General features: G+C 35.9%; 1 protein-coding gene across 3 annotated transcripts in view; it reads left to right on the top strand.

Moving 5' to 3' along the window:
• The window catches only part of STK24 (serine/threonine kinase 24), a 57,029-nt gene that overhangs the window by 21,142 nt on the left and 17,717 nt on the right, over nucleotides 1-18,170 (top strand). For 2 of the 3 annotated variants that reach the window (XM_082075993.1, XM_082075992.1), the window contains 4 exons: nucleotides 2,760-2,897; nucleotides 13,958-14,014; nucleotides 16,699-16,807; nucleotides 16,923-17,080. In XM_082075993.1, coding sequence (XP_081932119.1) covers nucleotides 13,979-14,014; nucleotides 16,699-16,807; nucleotides 16,923-17,080 — 303 coding nt within the window. In that variant the 5' untranslated portion in view covers nucleotides 2,760-2,897; nucleotides 13,958-13,978. The remainder of the gene's footprint in view (nucleotides 1-2,759; nucleotides 2,898-13,957; nucleotides 14,015-16,698; nucleotides 16,808-16,922; nucleotides 17,081-18,170) is intronic. The other variant, XM_082075991.1, reaches the window with a different exon arrangement.

Genomic DNA, 18,170 nt, shown 5'->3' on the forward strand with positions numbered 1-18,170 from the left:
TATGGCTGTATAATTCTTACTCTATGACCATATCAATATTGGGAAGCACCACTAGTAGATCTCAAAGAAAACTGAGAGTTCCTAGCAATTATATTTTGTATCGCCTAAAGTTTAGGTATTTAATAGTGTCATGTTATTCTGATCTTGTTTTAAATCAAAATGTAGAAAGCTCGATGTAAAATACCGCTTATTGGAAGGAATATGTTTGTGTTGTGCTTGTTGTGATGGCCTAAAAAGCCAGTGTTTTCAACCAAGTTCTTTAGGTTCTTTCCATTTAGTTTTTTTTCATTATACTACTAAATTTGTAAGCTATTGCATAACAGGTGGGATAAAAATCATCGTTTGGTGATACTGAGCCTTTCTCCCTCTCTGCTTCCTTTTACAGTTCCTTGAAATAGCAATTTGTAAGAAGGAAACAAAATGATAGGGAAGGAAGGCAGAATGGAAATGAAGGATGTGAATAGAAAGTGTTTTTAGCAGTAATCAGTGGTCAGGTGAAGAGTTGTAAAGAGAAAAATTTCAAAATACTAAGAGGAGAAAATTATATTTTGCAGGGATTGAAGCAATGAGTTGGGCTGAACCCTGGTGACAATCCTGTGCAATTCTAGGGCCGATATATAAAATGTAAGAGTTTTGAAGAAGAATTTGCCTATGAATATTCTGTAAAGGAAGCAGTGGGATTTAATAGCAATGTGAATGTAAAATGTGAAGGGAAAAGAGGAGTGAAGATTTACAGGCTGCAAGAGCAGGGATGCAAAAGATCTTGGAAGTTGTATACACACGTAGTAAAAAAAGGATTAAACTTGTGAGTGGATTGATATTTGCATGAAGAAGGAAATCTGAGTTGTACCTTTAATTTTGAATTTAATTTATTGTAATGGGTAAGCAGAAACAGGTAGAAACATTAGAGCAGTTGTTTTTCAGACAATGGAGGTGAAGGGGTTCTTGTACCTTGTATTTGCTGTTGGAAGTTTGTTTCTGATCTAGAGAGGGAAGTAACTAATAAAACCCACAAGTGTTATTGACGTGACCTACTTCAGTGAAACAGGTTTAAGATAGGTAGGTACAAGTAGTTTGACATTTTGTTGAAAAATAATACTAATCTCAGTATTCATTGGATGGAAGATTTGTTAGTTCTGCTCGTGTTGTAATGCAATTTATCTGGATGAATGAATTCTGTGAACTAATGCTGATTTACATTTGCTTTCCATTTCCCATTTTGTGACTTTATTTAGTTTATCAATAACCATTTGACATATCTCTCAATGAAATCCGGTTCTTTATGAAGCTTTGATGATGAGTTACATTTTTGTGTTTCTTGCCTTCTCGGTAACTATTGATAAGAGGTGAATAGATGAAATACTGGGATTGTCATAGAACCACATAAGTCACTCATTAATCTTCATGTGCCTCTTTTTAAATGGATTTCCTGGGAAGAGATCTGCCACAGATTGTGGTTAATTTTTGTGGTGTTTTTGGTTTTTTGTTTTGGTTTTTCTTTGTTTGTTTGTTTGGGTTTTTGTTGTTATTGTTGTTGTTGGTTTTGGGTTTTTTTTTCCCCATAAGGTAACAGCTGAAAAAGTGTGGTTATGAAATAGTTATTTGCCTGGTGGACAGGGAAGGGGGTTTGACTACTGTCAGCCCCACTAGGTAATAAAAAACAGTTAAAAGGATAGTGGTTGTAAGGGACAAGATTTTTCACTCCCCCACTGCTGTTTTTTGAAGTGAGAAGAGGCAAAATAGGCAGGTGGGAAGAGAAAGAGTATGGAGTTGTGCACACTTATGTTCCAAAGAAGTGATTACCAGCTCCTTTAGGAAGTGAAATGTCTACAGTTACTCAGTTGTTGTATAAGTTTCTTGTGTTTACTAGCTAGGAACTGGTTTTGTAGCAAATACAAGAAATATGTCTGTTTGCTTCTACTATAATATGGTTTGGTAGAAGAGTTATAAACCAAGATTGCCCAGTAGTTTGAAGATCTGAGAAATTATGTTCTTAATATGAAATGCCTAGGCTTGTGACAGCAGGGCTGTAAGGATTCATTTCTATGGCAGAAGGGCATGTGCCCAGGAAATGTGCCAAAGAGGCTGTGAATATGGACACTGTTAGAGATGACTCATGCTAAGAAAAACATGGACCTCGTGGCTCTAGCATGTTGGCATGCAAACACCAAAGTCTGCTAAATGTTCTGCAGAAGGAATCTTTTATCAGTATTGTGACAGATCTTTCATTGTTGTTTTTTTTTTCCTAGCAAGTGGCTCTGCAAGGTCTGTTAAAACTAGCTTATGGCAAAAAGAATGGATTTAAGGATTAATTGTATACTACTGGGGTAATTGCAAGAGGTAATTGTTGAAGAGTGACTGCTGCATTAGATTGTAGAATATATCGGCTAATATTATGTCTATAAAAGAAAATGTGATTTTTTTTCTTGAGATCTGAAGGAAGCAGGAATTTCAGAGTGTTGGAAAATGATTCCAAAGGCAAATAGTTTTTAATACATATATACATGCATAAAATACTGTACACTGAGGTGGTTCTGCTTAGTCTGAAATATCATGTTGCCTGTGTTTTTCATGGAGTTCATAGTGTCCAAACTGGCGAGAACAATTCTTCACTTTCCTTAGTCTCTGTTCTGCGTTGGCTACACAGCAGATGCGTTTATTTTTTTCTTTGTGGTTGAACATGTTAGATGGCTGACAAACCTTGATTAAAGGACATAAATGCGCCACATGCAAAACCACAATGATTTCTTTGATTGCAGGGACCTTTTGGCCAGCTTGCAGTAAGGACTTGTGTTTAGAAGAGAACCTTTGGGCTCATCTGTATCTCCCTCCCCTCAAAGGGATGGCAGCCCGAGGACAGCTAGCATTCATCCTGACGCCAAGAGACTTCAAAGGAGGTAAGCGCCTCAGAAATGCTCCCCAGACAAAATGCTTCTCCTCAGTCCTGTACCTCAGTGTGGTAATATTCTTTAGTAGAGCCTACTCTTTACCATCTCCTAAAAGTTTCTGTTCATGGCTAATTCATGAAAATTTTTTGAGAACTCAATGAGGCCTCATCAGCTGATTGCAGCCCCTTTAAGATTCATGGAGATGTTGATTGCTATCAGTAATCCTTGTCCATTTGCTTAAGAGTGTGCCCCCAGTTTAAAGGAAAAAGAAATTTTCTACTTCTTGGGTTTGTACTCAGACATATGCTCCGCTCCTTTACTAGGTTTGTTTTTCATATTTTGGATGAGGTTCAAATTTGAACTTTTCTCAATTCATGATCCTTAAGGATAAAGTCAGGGAAGAAAACAAAACAAACCAACAAAAACCCACAAGAAAATCCCCCCAAACATAACAAACAACACTGCTTGCTTCACACAGTTTAAAAAGGCTTGCTTTTTTTTTTTTTTTAATGGATGTCCAAACGATTTCTTAATATCCAGGTAACTTCCAACTAATTTTTTGTGTGTTTAAATTTCTAGTGAGCATGATCACAGAAAAGTTCTGTGGAAACTAATTGTTGCAATTCATTCTCCTGGAGGGAAATTCACCTTTTAAGATTTTCTTTTTCTTGTTAGAACTGCCACCTAGATACACAGCTGTTTATGTCTTCCAAATGCCTATGGAATAATTATTTAGTAGAAAGAGCAATTTAAAATTAACAGAAGTTTATCTTGACATCAGAAAAATCCCATGTTAACTTTTTAATTTATTACTTTTTTTTTTTTTAATAAAAGAGGACTTTTTGGGGTAATTTCTACCTCTTCCCCACCTACCTTCAGGTCACTTGTATGAATACTCAGCTGTAGATCTTGCTTTTCTTGTTCTTATTCTGGTAGACATTATATGAGGCCCACTAAGAACATGACTGGAAACATAAGGAAGATTCTTTTTTTTTTTTTTTTAAATGGAAGTATTTGAAAGTGTAGTAGATCATTAGTAAACACAAGTACTATGTTTGCTGAACAGATTTTTTTTACTAGGAGTGTGGATTTGGAAAGCATAGTTGGCACTTAGATCATTTAAGCTATATCTGTTACTAAGTCCTGTATGAGTGCAGGTACCCCATTTAACAACTTTTGCCTTTTTTTTTTTTTTTCCATTTATGATGAGAGTATGTTATTTAGCTATTAGTTTGACTTCTTTAAACATAAATAAGAACTTTCTGATTACAAAGAGTACTTTTAATAACTGCCATATAGCTAGCCTTCTTATTGGGCTCTACCATATAAATACAAAGGTTCTGTGGATTGTAACTTAAATATGTTGAGGCAGTAAAGAAATGGATCATCCTATAAAATAATATCCCGCCTAATTCTTCACTTACATAGCTTTGCAAGAGATTTACCTATGGATCTTATGAACAACTTGTAGATCCTTCATACTTAAAATGTTTACAGGTTCTGGCTATGTTGACAAATTAGCTTGGATTTTGCTTGACTATATTCAAATGCTTGTGTTTTTTTTTGTGTATAGTGTGTGTGTTTTGTTTTTGTTGTTTTTTTTTTTTCTTTTTCTTTCTTCCCAAATGCTGAGATTTCTTTGACAGTAGTGAGCTTTCTTAGTTCCATTGAAAAATTTTCATAATCTTCTACACTTCATATGTTGTATGTTGTCCAACTGTAGGAATTTGGATTTTTTTCTTAATATATAGTCTTTCCACAAAGTGTTATTTCTATACTCGTTCTTCTGGTGTTCAAAAAGGCAAAACAAATATTTAAGTTCAAAGAAAGAAATTTTCAGAAAACTGCAAATAATTTTCTGGGAATTATTCTAACTTTTTTTTTTAATCTCTGCAAGGTATCACTGAATGTGCCAAAATAAGCAGTAGCGTATTGCAGCTTGTGTAAATCTTACTAGGTTCATTCTATTCCTGTAAGACAAACTAAATCACAAATATAATTTATTTTTACTAATGGATTGCCCTCCCCTGTGAGCAGGTGAGAAGGAAACAAAGGTACCTTTTATTGCCATAGTTTGAGTAGCCTTTTAGTGTCAGTGAACCTGCAGGTGGTTTGTTTGGTTTTGGTTTGTTTGTATGTGTGGTTTTTTACTTTTTATTTTATTTTTTTTAATAATAATTTTGGTCTTACGCCTATTTCTCTAGGAATTCAGCAAGAAAGAGTAGAAATAGGGCTGCGAATTGCTAGAGTTCTTTCTGTTCTAAAATACAATACCAGTTAATAATACAATACCTGGACATACATTCTGATGAAATGGGAGACCTAGCTATAGGTGGAAAGTGGTATATTATTTGGAGGCTCTGTAATTCGCAAAATACTTCAAGAATTCCTTTGAAAGATGAATCTAGTAATTGCTTTGTCAATTTTTCCTGGATGGAACTGGTATTCAAGGCAATATTCTTTCTCTTTGGAGCCTTTCAAATTGATAGTAAAAATTCAATCGTTCATTTATAATAAGAAGCAAAATCAATTATAAGTGTTCTCTTTAGTGGTGTATCAGGTGATCTACTTCAGCATGGCTAGATTTTTGCTCATACTTTCTTGGTGAATAGATTCTCTTAATCTGTTTTTTTTTTTTTTTTTTTTTTTGTAACATCTGCTTTGCTCCTCTTATACTTCAAAACCTCAAAGCAGGATATTAATTTCCAAGCTTAAAGATGGCTAGTTCACTGCAGCTGTTGGTGTTTCAGTTAGTTTTTCACCTTTCTAAGAAACTGGACAGTACTTGAAGACTGTACTCTAAAATGTGAACGATTAATTGTTACAGGATGGGGGAGTGGGAAGAAGTATCTTTAGGAAATACTACAGTTTGATTTTCATTTAATGAAACCTGTAAAGGCATAAACAAATAGCTTCCCCTGTTATAAATGATACACCGATCTATGTTTTGTAGTAGTAGGTAGGAATAGATGGAAGAACATTAGCAGATGAATAGATTGTCAAAGAAAATATCAGGTGAAGGAAATTGCATGATGGAACTCAATATGCTTCCTAGGAAGTACTGGAATGATGGTGGCATTCTTTATTCCTTGTAATGAGGCTAGAAAACTTTTTGTTCATCAGATATGGCAGAAAAATAGTAGTACTTACTGAGATTGCCTTGAAGAACAAACTATACTGTCTTAGAAAGGTGTTGTGAATTGGCACTTAAAGTTGTGGGGGGTTTTTTTGGTGTTGTTTGTTTTTTTTGTTTGGTTTTTTTTTTGTTTTTGTTTTGTTTTGTTTTGTTTTGTTTTTTTCTTGGCTTTGTCTTCCGTGAAGACAGCTCCAAAAGCTTGTAAAAACATTATAGCCTTCCTTGATAGCTGTTAAACAGTCAAAGGACCCTAGATATGGCGTGGTAGAATCAGTTTGTCCATTTGCAGTGGAAAGTGCTTGATTATTTGCTACTTATACTAACAGAATTGCTTCCCTATGGTGTTCAAATTTTGGAGAAACTGCAGTGCAAATAACTTTTCTCTTGCAATCAGTAATTCTGTCATTTGTCACATTCCTTTTTTCTTGTCAAAAGAGTTATTATATGGCATTGAGCAATCCAACTGGCATCTGTGTAGGCTGTTTGAAGTTCAGGGGGACATTGCTTACCTTCTCTGTCTAAGGATTGTGTACTGTAAAGAGTGGAATGAAGGCAGATAGAGGTATGTTATTCATTTTGCAATGTTAACGTGGCAGTGCTGGATCTATTTCTGATTAGAATGAAATTGAACTAATAATGTATATAGGAAATATTATAACTAGTTAAGACATGACAAGAATTGAGGCCATGAGGTAGAGCTGTATGTATTCCTTGCCAAAACCATGCATTTCCCTGAATCACAGTAATAGCCAACTTGTACTGGTAAAGTCATTACTTTTGGAAAATGCTAACTGTTCTAATGATCTGTGGCTTTAGAAATTGAAGAGTCAGCTAAGAACTGGAGAGTTGGCAAATCCTGGTGGGTTTCAAGGATTAATGGCAATACATCAATTCATAGGTGTGTTTTTCTCTAAATCCTAAAATAATAGTTTATTTGTATATGTATTTTTTTTTGTTCTTATGAAAGGATAAGCTCCTGAGGAAAGGCATTTAAAATATTTTGCAGGTGTTGATACTTCTTGATACATGTTTTCCAATTTGAAACATTTGGCAACATTTAGTGTTGTGGAAAAATTTTAGCTTGTCTAAGAGGGGCAAGAACCACAAATATATATAAATGCCATTTTCTGTCACTGCCTCAATGCCTTATTTATGGCATCCTACAAAACTTTATTTTTGTCAGTCTGTATCTTATCGCTAGGCATAAGCTCACAGATGTCCACATGAGTTAATAAATAATGAAAACTCAAATGCCAGTATGCGCCTATTCTTCATCATGTATAACAAAACAGTGACTGCTATTGTGACTTGTTGTTCAAAGGAGATGGTGAAATAATAAAACAGTGCCTGGAGCTGGAGTCGATTGTGGGGAAAGGAAAACATGTTGAAGAATTCAGATATATGAGCAATCATATTCCCTAAGGTGTATTTCTCTTTGGTTAATAATTTCTTCCTCTTTTTGTGAAGGTGGTTGGAGTGCTACATGTTTTCAGGTTCATTTTAGACAGGTGGTTTTGTGCTCTGTGTTGGGTGGGTTGCACAGCTTCTTTTGGAGCTGGACCTCTTTCGTTGTGGGGTCAGCGGTCTAGAGTGGTTGGTGAGACACCATCCTTGGCATTATGTGATCCTGCCACCTGGTGGCTTTATCATGCAGTGTGGGCTTCAGACACATGGTTAAAAACACCAAGTGAGAAGAAATCCAGAAAAAATCCTTCTTTCCTCCCAAAATGGGGAGGCAAGGCTGCTTAAAATAGGTACAGAAGATGAGTTCCATGATCTTTGCATCACGTTTTTGAAGTCAGGCATCTAAGAATCAGTGTGCAAGTATTTGGGAAGTTTCTGGTTACTACAGTTGTCAGACTTTCTTGGGTGTATTTATTTATTTATTTATTTATATACAAAGTTAACAGAAGATAAATTTCTATGAGGAATGGTAACAATCTGTAACAGGAGTGCAATTTAGAGAGGTTATCCTGTTGCGTCCATTGTGTATCTCAAGGTTCTTTTAATCTGCTTTCTTATGCTGGAGAATCAGTATGAACATTAATACTAAACTTACACCAGTATCGAAATAGAAGTCTCTTTCTCTGCCCATATTACTTTGGCATATATACCAGTTAAACTGATATTTTTATTAAACAAAATATCACACATCACCTTGTGTGATACCTATCAGTTTTGGAACTAGTTTGTCCTTTTCAGATTAGTTGAGGTTCCATCCAAGATATTCTGTTTCTGTTTTTCAGTACTGCAGGTTTTTCTGCTAATCCAGCGATGGTAAAACATCTAGTGTATATATCAACTTAAGCTAGTTCTTATTTTGATTAGTGAATTTGTTGTGTTATTTCAATCAATATGTAATTTCCAGCTTGTGATTTTTGACATAAGTTAAAGTGCTCATAAAGATAGATTCTAAGTGGATTTTGGATGTGGCTTGTCTCCAGAACTAAACAAGTCTTTTATAAATATTTAGAAATGCTTTCTGTTCTGCTGCTAATTACACACCATAAAGTTAAGGTGGGAAATACCCTTTCTTACAATAAATTTAAGGTGAGAAATTATCTTTCTCACAGCAGGTGGGAAGATTTTATTTCACTTTATTTCGCTCACTGTTGTACTACTGTTTTCAAATTGCATTAGTTGGCTACCTTGATGGAAGATGTTAAGTTGAATTCTAAATTACTGTACGTGTCATTTGGTCCTTGTACTTTTGAGTCCTTCTAGTCCTTCTCTTTCGTGGCTCTGTGTTATGTTTTCCTCTGCAATCTCTCCTTCCCTTAAGAAAGGTGTTTTAGTAACATTTTCGTCAATATATACTGTGGCTTGATTGCTTTAGCTCTGTCTCTGCTGTATAATATCACAGTGCTAAGAAATGTTATTGATGTAAAAAATAAAAATATACAAAGCATCTCTAAAGATAGGACTCTCCATGTTTATTCAGATGTTTTATTAACTTCGTAAGGACTTATAAACACAGATTTTAATCTTGTTTACTTATTCCTGTATATGTCTTCTATAGTTCTCTGATTTTAGCTAAAATTTGCTTCTGAGACTCTGGAGGAGTTTTTTGGTGGATGGACCTTTTTTGGTGTATAGTCCTTGATTTTTACATATTAGGAGAAGTCTCTTACATGCTGTAACTGCACTTATTTTACAAATACTTAATGAAGAATACCTCATTAGAGGTAAAGCTGCTCTTGTAAGGTTTTTGTGTGGTTCCACAATTAAAATCAGAAGTCAGACCTCAAGAAGAGCAAGTTTGGAAAGAATTTACAGAAACACTGCCTTTCTGTAACTGAGCTGCTTTTACTTTTGAAAGCTGTTCCTTTCCTCAGTTTCATGGCATTAGAGGAAACCCTCTTGTTCCTGCTGTGAAAAAGGAAATGTTCCATGTGCTCTCATTAATGTGCTCATCTATGTTTATAGAGATATAATAATCCTAAATTTGGATTGATGACTCAACATGGCTTCACTGTATTTGGAAGGAGATTCAATGCTGTGTTCTGACTGATGCTTAAAAGAAGAAAAGTGATCTTCTTTCAGAGCTTAAAGTGGAGCATTTAATGTTGCTAGTCTTGGTATATAAGTGTAGTATCTTTAAAATATAAATGATTATGTGTAATATGTAATATTGATCCAGGCTATAGAAGAAAATGTAGTGTTTTTGGTGTTCTGTTTGAGAGGAAAAGTGGGGAATATATACAGAGCAACGTGAGAAGTACAAGCAAAAAAAGAATTTGGGCAGCTTTAAGAAGGAAAGTGACAGTAGGTGTTAGAGAATGTGACGTGTGCCAGAGATATTCTGAAAGGAAGGAAAGAGAGAGGCACGTTTTTCTGGTGATGCCAACGTCAATTGATAGTGGTGCTCTACTTGCCTTGTGGTGTTGTTACACCGCACAAAGTAAGTTTATGTAGGTTACTGGCTCTAAGGTATAATATGTATTAAGCAATTAATTAAAACTGTTTGACTGAAAGCATTTATTTGCATTTCCTTGTTAAGCAATTTATGCTGATTTTAAATAAGAAAGCTAAAAAAAATTTCCAGCAAGAATTAGTTAAAGCTGATAGTTAGATTCACTACAGTAGTAATTACATCTGTTCAGAGACTTCATATGAATGATGAAAACTTTAAAAAACCCCAAATATCCATGAAACTGAGTAATATTTATGTGACAAGGGGGAGGGAGAACCATAGGGAATTAAAAATCACTTTGAGTCTAGGGCTACAGATACAAAGATGCATAATTATGATAAATTGCTATTGCTTAGCTTCACACTGTGATACAGATACAGTTATGTTTGTGTTCCCCAACTGCATTTCCATACTTAAGTTGTTTTAAAATGTAGTATTACTGAGTTTACCGAGTCCATGGCTTTTATATTGTAAATTCAGACATGTGGCCTCAAGCAGTTCAAGGTGAAAGTTTCAGGAGTAAAGACTGAGCAAATCAGGAAAAGAATTGAAAAGGGCAAATGATTATTTAAAAAGGCTATGAATTGTGTAACTTGTATAATTGTGTTACATGATTGGGTAACTAGGTAATTATTATTTTTTTTTTAATGTTATTTTCTGCTACATCTAATTTCTAATTTTCTACTGGAGAATTTAGTATCTAGTATTATGGATAATTGATCTTTTGGGAAATTGTATCTTATTTCAGGTTGTTAGCTCTTTAAATCCATGAGGTAATTGAGATGATAGGAAAGGGAAGATGCGTGTCTTATTTACTTCTTGTTGTGATATGTGGTTTGCATTGGGTTTCTTTTGTTTGTTTGAGAATATCAAGGGGTTTCTTGTACTATGTTCCTTCCCACTCAGGCATTTCCATTGAAATAAAAAGCAGTGATATAGTTGACATGTTTGTGTTTAAATTACTGTTAAAATTAAATGTTAACTTTGCAGGCACACAAAATTTGAATATTTAGGCAATTTCATGCAGCTTTTAAAAAACATGTTACCAGGCTGAAGCAAAATATGTATATAAAATATTTCTGAAGATGAAATTGTTCTGGAGCTGTTAGGACATGGAGCCTTGAAAGGGACAGGCAAAAGCTGAGAAACTCTTAGCAGCAAAGCAAGTACTTCAGTACTATAAGGGACTCTTCCAAGATGACCTGCAATTCTTGAAATATCTGTGGTGTCTCTAGAAAGTAAGCATTATCAAAATGCTCTATGTAGATACTAAGATTATGTTTTAAAATAACTTTTTCTCCCTAAAAAAATTTGTTCTGACTCTTAAAATCTGTGTTTGTCAAATAATATTAGTTGATTCCTGAAGAAATGTACCTAAATTTAGCTGAATCTCTGTGTTAAAGATAGTGGATGGTAAAAGAACTCTAATCCCAGCGTCTTACCTAAAAATAGTACAGTTTGTGGAACTGGAGGTAGGTGGGAAGGGCTGTGTACATTTACCTTCAAAAGGTGTGTTCTGAGACCAGAGAGGACAGGTGCAGACAGAACTACAGCTATAATAATGACTAAAACGCTTAAGTGTGTACTAAGGGCTAAAATTTTCTAATCTCTCAGGGGATTTAGAAAAAGTTATCACAGTATCACAGTATGTTTGGGATTGGAAGGGACCTCAAAAGATCATCTAGTCCAATCCCCCTGCTGGAGCAGGAACGCCTAGGTGAGGTCACACAGGAACATGTCCAGGCGGGTTTTGAATGTCTCCAGAGAAGGAGACTCCACAACCCCCCTGGGCAGCCTGTTCCAGTGCTCTGGCACCCTCACTGAGAAGAAGTTTTTTCTCAAATTTAAGTGGAACCTCTTGTGTTCCAGCTTGATCCCATTACCCCTTGTCCTATCATTGTTTGCAACCGAGAAGAGCCTGGCTCCATCCTCGTGGCACTCACCCTTTATATATTTATAAACATTAATAAGGTCACCCCTCAGTCTCCTCTTCTCCAAACTAAAGAAACCCAGCTCCCTCAGCCTTTCTTCATAAGGGAGGTGCTCCACTCCCTTAATCATCTTTGTTGCCCTACGCTGGACCCTCTCCAGCAGTTCCCTGTCCTTCTTGAACTGAGGGGCCCAGAACTGGACACAATATTCCAGGTGTGGTCTCACCAGGGTGGAGTAGAGGGGAAGGAGAACCTCTCTGGACCTACTAACCACCCCCTTTCTAATACAGCCCAGGATGCCATTGGCCTTCTTGGCCACAAGGGCACAGTGCTGGCTCATGGTCATCCTGTTGTCCACCAGGACCCCCAGGTCCCTTTCCCCTACACTGCTCTCTAATATGTAATTTCCCAACCTATACTAGAGCCTGGGAAGTTATGTTCTGCAATACATTTAAATCCATCTTTATACATGAGTATTCAGAGTCTTACCTGCCCTGGCTGTGAGCTGTTGTTTTTACGTTGTTTTATTTTGCAGAATTAAGTAAATGAATATTGTTGCTATTTATGTGCTCCTTGCTCGGAGAGACCCCTACATTTTTACACTACAAGTCTTGTGAATGTTTGGTACATAAAGTTAAAACTAACAAATCCTATTCTAACTTTATAATAATAAAAACCAAAACAAAATCCAGTATGTTCCATGCAGCAATTTTATTTAAATATCTATCTAGTAGATTTATGGCCTTGCTTTAAAACATGTTTCAAAGCTGGTACTGCAAGGAAGAGGTGAACTAGCTGCTTTTCTTAGTGTATTTGGGAATAAGATGCTGCAAACAGCATAAACAAATGACTGGGTCCAGTCTCCCTCCTAGCGCAGTGTATCGTATATCTTGAGTTAAACATTCTTATAATATGTATCAAGCTTTCCCTTGAGAACATAGTAGCCTCATTTTTTTTTTTTTGTTTTGTTAGCTTTTATTTTACTATCTAAGCCTCCCAAATTCCTATAGTCCTCTTAAATAATGTTTATTACTAGGGCTTTTTTTCATCTTTCTTGAGCACAGTTGTCCAAAATTCTATAACATATGTTGAATGTGTAAATATTAGTGGGGAAAAGTTACTGATATTCTTCCTTAGATTAGAGACAGATAGATGACTGTTTAAGAAAATGAAACAGTGCAGGGATTCAAAGAATAGATTTTAGATTACTTTCAACCCAGACAAGAGTCAGGCTTATTAAAGAAAATATTTTGGAATATCCGTACAAATAAAGATTATCAACAAAATAAGACATTTTTTTTCTAAGGAAAGGAGTGTATTTTGTGTAGTGTAATTATTATTTGGTATTCTGAATGTCTATAATCAGAGTTTTAAAATGTAAGTTTATTCTCCTGCATTTTCATTGAATGGTCGCTGTCTGTCTCTTTCTTGTCTCAGAAGATACTTTTGCAAAATATAGTAAGGAGTTTGATAAGAACAACTAGGTGGGTGGCGTTCGGGAGTTAATATGCTGGTGAATTCAGAGGTTCAGAATACTTGTCCAGTTCTCGTCGGCAAAAAGGCAAGAGGTTTCCTTCTGCTACTTGACTCCTTGGTAGGGATTAAAGAGAAGTTTCTTCTTCCCTGGATACTGTTCGTATTCTAGTAGTGTTAGCATCAGTACAAAAAAGAGGTACCATGAAAAGAGCTTGAGAGCGACATTAAGAGTATGCATCAATTATTTGAAAGTAATGAACTCCTAATGTCTGTGCTCTTGCCCATTGGTTGATGTAGAGGAACAGGATTAAACTTTCTTGAACACACACACACACACACACACACACACACACACACACACACACACACACACACACACACACACACACACACACTCTTGTGAAAATAGCTTGTAGCAGACTAAAATAGTTCCTTATCGGATGAGAGTAAAAATAATATATCTTAAAGAATAATCCAAAGATATTTTGAGGAACAGCTAAACATCAGTGGTGTTTCAAAACTCTAGATTCTTTTTTCAGCAAAATAATGTGCAATAACTTAATAACTATTTTTTTTTAACAATACATTTTTTGTTGTTGTTTTTGTTTTGTAGGATACAAAATTATGGATAATAATGGAATATCTGGGTGGAGGCTCTGCCCTTGATCTAGTAAGTAAATTATATATGACTTTTGTTATTTTACCTCACGTAATTATTTTCTTATCTTATAATTCGGGGAACTATAATATGTCATTTGGCCATGACAATGTTTGCTTCTAGTAAAGGAGAAAAAGTATTTGTCAATGCCAGGAAAAGGTTATTTTCCATGAGGCAAGGACTGATTGTTTGTATAGGTGGAAGGGAACTAAGCAACATAATATTGGAAGGAGGATATAAACATCTTGGAATGCTAATCTTTAGTCAGGCAGAGAGCACTAGTGGCTGAAAATAGTTTTTCTTGTCTCTCAATTCTGCCACCATAACTCTTCCTAGTGTATACATTTTAATGTATCTTCCCCACCAGCACCACCCCCAAAGAAACAAACAAAAGGTTCCCTGTTCGAAGTCTCACTGAGGTCTAAATAGACAAAAACACAATTTAGGCTGGTATTAAAAAATACATAGGAGGAGCTGTGGACTCTCTTGAGGCTAGAGAGGCCTTACAGAGAGATCTGGATAGACTAGAGAGCTGGCCAATTGCCAACGGTATGAAATGTAACAAGAGCGAGTTGCCAGATTTCGCACCTGGGACAGAGTACCCAGGTTTGAATCATAACTCAAAAGGTTCAGTGCAGATTATATTTTCTGTGACTGGATGCTATGCATTCACCTTGGCTATTGGGGAAAAAAAAATCACACCTCTTATTTTTATTGTGGATTTAAAAAATAACTATTATAGAAATAAAATTGGATATTTTAAGTATGTGAAAATTGTCATACCAATTGAGATGGAATGTCTCTGAAGCATCGTTTGCTGTTCTCATCTGGGGCAACTAATAAATGCTCGAGGAAAAGTGAAAGTGTAGAGCGATTCTGCTGGTGACATCCAGTGGACAGGAGAGGAGGGTAAATGTGGAAATCCTGCAATCGTGCTGCCATATTTTTGTTGTAATTACCTTTTGGAACCCATTTATACCTTTGGTTTACACATCTTGTTCGAAGGAGTTCTGTGGTTGTGTAGAAATTGAGAATGTTCCCCATAAAGTTATGCTGAAAAAAGTTTGTTTATTGTTGTGCTATTTTTTTTTCTGACAGAAGTGTGATTAGAAACTGGGTTTACTTTTATAAATTAATTATTACTTTCTTTGTACTTCAAGAAGGTATAAACAGCAGAAAGAAAACAGATTTTCTTCTTTTTTAATTGCACACATTTCAGTTGTGTGATAGCCACATATTTATTCCATAATTTTGTTGTCTCACAATAGTACGAAGTCTTTGGTCTCATCCTAAAATGTTATTGAAGAAATTGCACCACAGAACTGAAATAGTGATGTACGTGTATGTGACGCATCCTGGGTGTGCTTCCTTTTCAATGTATGTTCTGCCGCATGTTTCCCAAGTTCTAAAATGCACATTATGGTTCTCAACTGGAATCTAGTAGGACAACTGGCACACCTTATCATGTTTCCGTACTCGAGGCAAGACTGAATGGGAACCTTGAATTCCATGTTCTAAGTATATACATGTCACGTTAGCTTGGTGTTTTCTATACTTGAATATTCACTGGCTTTTTTGAAAATCACGCCTTGCAAGAGGAAGTACATTTAATACAATTACATGTGCATTGTTGTTCAACTTTGAGTATAATTGAGATTTATGGCTGAGGTACAAGCACTAATATTTTCAGCCTTAATCTGTTTTCACTAACTTCCTCCTTGCTAAGGGGAGCTGACATCTGACAAAAGAGTTTTTCCCCCAGTAGGTGTGCTGTATCATGTTGCCAAGTTGAACTGGTGCTCGCAGCCTACCTGGAGCAAAGCCCTTAGAATGTCTCTGTTGGTTCCAGGGACTGCCAATATCGTGTAGATTATTAAAGCTAAAGAAAAGCAAAAAAATGATTGTAGGTACAGCTACAAAGGTAAAGTGAATATGCTGTCTGCATCATCTGAAACCTTACCTCTGTTCCTACGTATTAGCTGAGAATTTCAGAGGGGTGTAATCTGATTTTTATCTGAAGTTTTATCTGAAATGCTTGCTTTCGCACAGAGTGAAGCTTCAGAGAAAAAAGTTTTTGATTGCTTTTATGGAGTAAACTAGAATACCGGAATATTTCCAATATTTATTGTTGTCCACAAAGTTTCAGTGTCTCTCCCGAAATGCCCTTCTTGGTTAAGAAGCCTATCTGGGTAATGTTACCCTCTTTCCTCTATCCCTTTCGAGTTGGTGGCATACTCACTTTTAGAATTTGTATCAGATGTAGTGAGCTCTGAGATCTTCTGCCACTGCTGTTTCTTCTCATAAGGATTAAATTACTGGGAACCTTTTATTTGAACAATTTGCAGATTTATACCTTGGGTTTTATATGCAAAAAGTAAACTTTTTTTAATATGCAATGCTCTGTAAGCCTAGCAGTTCGAATTGTGTTTTAGGGAGCTTCACAAAATCCCATGCAGCATAGAGTCCTAGGATATGTGGATACTTTCTTTCTCAGACTTTGAGATTTGGGTCCATATAGGGCCTGTGGAGTTGCACATATAAGTTCAGTGTAATATTAATCATTGGATTCCTAGATTTGGCAGTGTGATGGAAGGAGCAGTTCCTTTTATAGTCACAGTGTTACTTCTCTCTGTTTCTCCTCTTTTAATATATATGTCTACACACACACACATACATATATTTCTTGTGTCTCCTAGTTAGAACCTGGCTCACTTGATGAAACCCAGATTGCTACAATATTGAGGGAAATACTCAAAGGACTGGATTACTTGCATTCAGAGAAGAAAATCCACAGAGATATTAAAGGTAATTTGGTTTTTGTTTGTATTGTAGTAATATTAGAAGAGCTCATGCAGTATAAGTGAACACCCTTACAGTATCAAATGTTTTAACTTCCGTTATTTCCTCTTCTTTATTCCAGCTGCTAATGTATTGCTATCTGAACAAGGAGAAGTAAAACTAGCAGATTTTGGAGTAGCAGGACAACTAACAGATACACAGATAAAGAGAAATACCTTTGTGGGAACACCATTTTGGATGGCACCTGAAGTAATAAAGCAATCAGCATATGACTCAAAGGTAAGATATTTCAAGGCATTAACCAATGTCCCTTCGTTTTAAACTTGAATTGCATAGGCTGGTCTTCATAATATAGCTAATAACTTTGGCTGTGTCTAGATAGGTGTATGTTAGCAGCTAAAAACTGTTGGCAAGGAGACAATCTTTCCTAAGTTGTATCCAAGCCTTAAGTTTCCTTGCCATCCAGATGGCAAGAAATACTACAATATGGACAAGTACCTCCTGTCATTTTTTATCCTGCTCTCTTGATGAGTTTTTTTTGATGGTTGTTTAAAAGTAGAAGAGAACAAATATATACAAAATGGTAATATGCTTCCACTTGTTTTTAGAAAAAAAATAGTCAGCAACACTGTTGAAGAATATGGATTTGATGGCTGTGAAAGTGTGTTTGAAAGTGCTGTTATTCATCTGTGGAAGAATGTGCTGCATAGGTCTATACTGCTCTCTGACTATGTTCTTTTAGATATGCCATACAGGGAGGGTTTAATACCAAATTGGCTTATTTGTAGATATTTACACTACACAAGATTTTGATCTACCAGAATGGTACAGCAGTGTACTGAAATCACAACACAAGCACAATATTATCAATTTTAATACACATTTGGATCACAATAGAAATCTGATTCCCATTACTGGTCTACATATGCTCACCATCATGGCACTGGGTGTCCCCAGTTGCTGGGAAAGAATGTGTGCATTGAAGCCAGCTCAAGCTGATTGCTCTTTTCGAAGTTCATTTTGTTGGTTATTTGGTTTTTACACTTCTGTTAGGCTGAGCTACATATACACCTTACTGCCTCTCTGTTCCCGTTCCCCCATGCTGGTCTGGCTAGCTTGGCAAGACATTGCTCTACTGATTATATTGGGGGAGGCTATTTGCACAACCTGGTGACCCACTGGTGCAGCTGTGTATCTAAAATAAAGGTCACCCACAAGTCCCACTTGTGTTAAAATAAGATCAGCTTTCTTTATGATAATTAACAGTCATTCCTTATGTTCTTCCCTGAACTTATCTTTCTTGCCCATCTGTTCTCATTCCTTGTAGGGATTTGTTGATTAGTCACATCTCCTTGCAATGAGACAGGTT

The sequence above is a fragment of the Streptopelia decaocto genome, assembly GCF_964273445.1.
Source record: "Streptopelia decaocto genome assembly, chromosome: 1".
NCBI classification, from domain to species: domain Eukaryota; kingdom Metazoa; phylum Chordata; class Aves; order Columbiformes; family Columbidae; genus Streptopelia; species Streptopelia decaocto.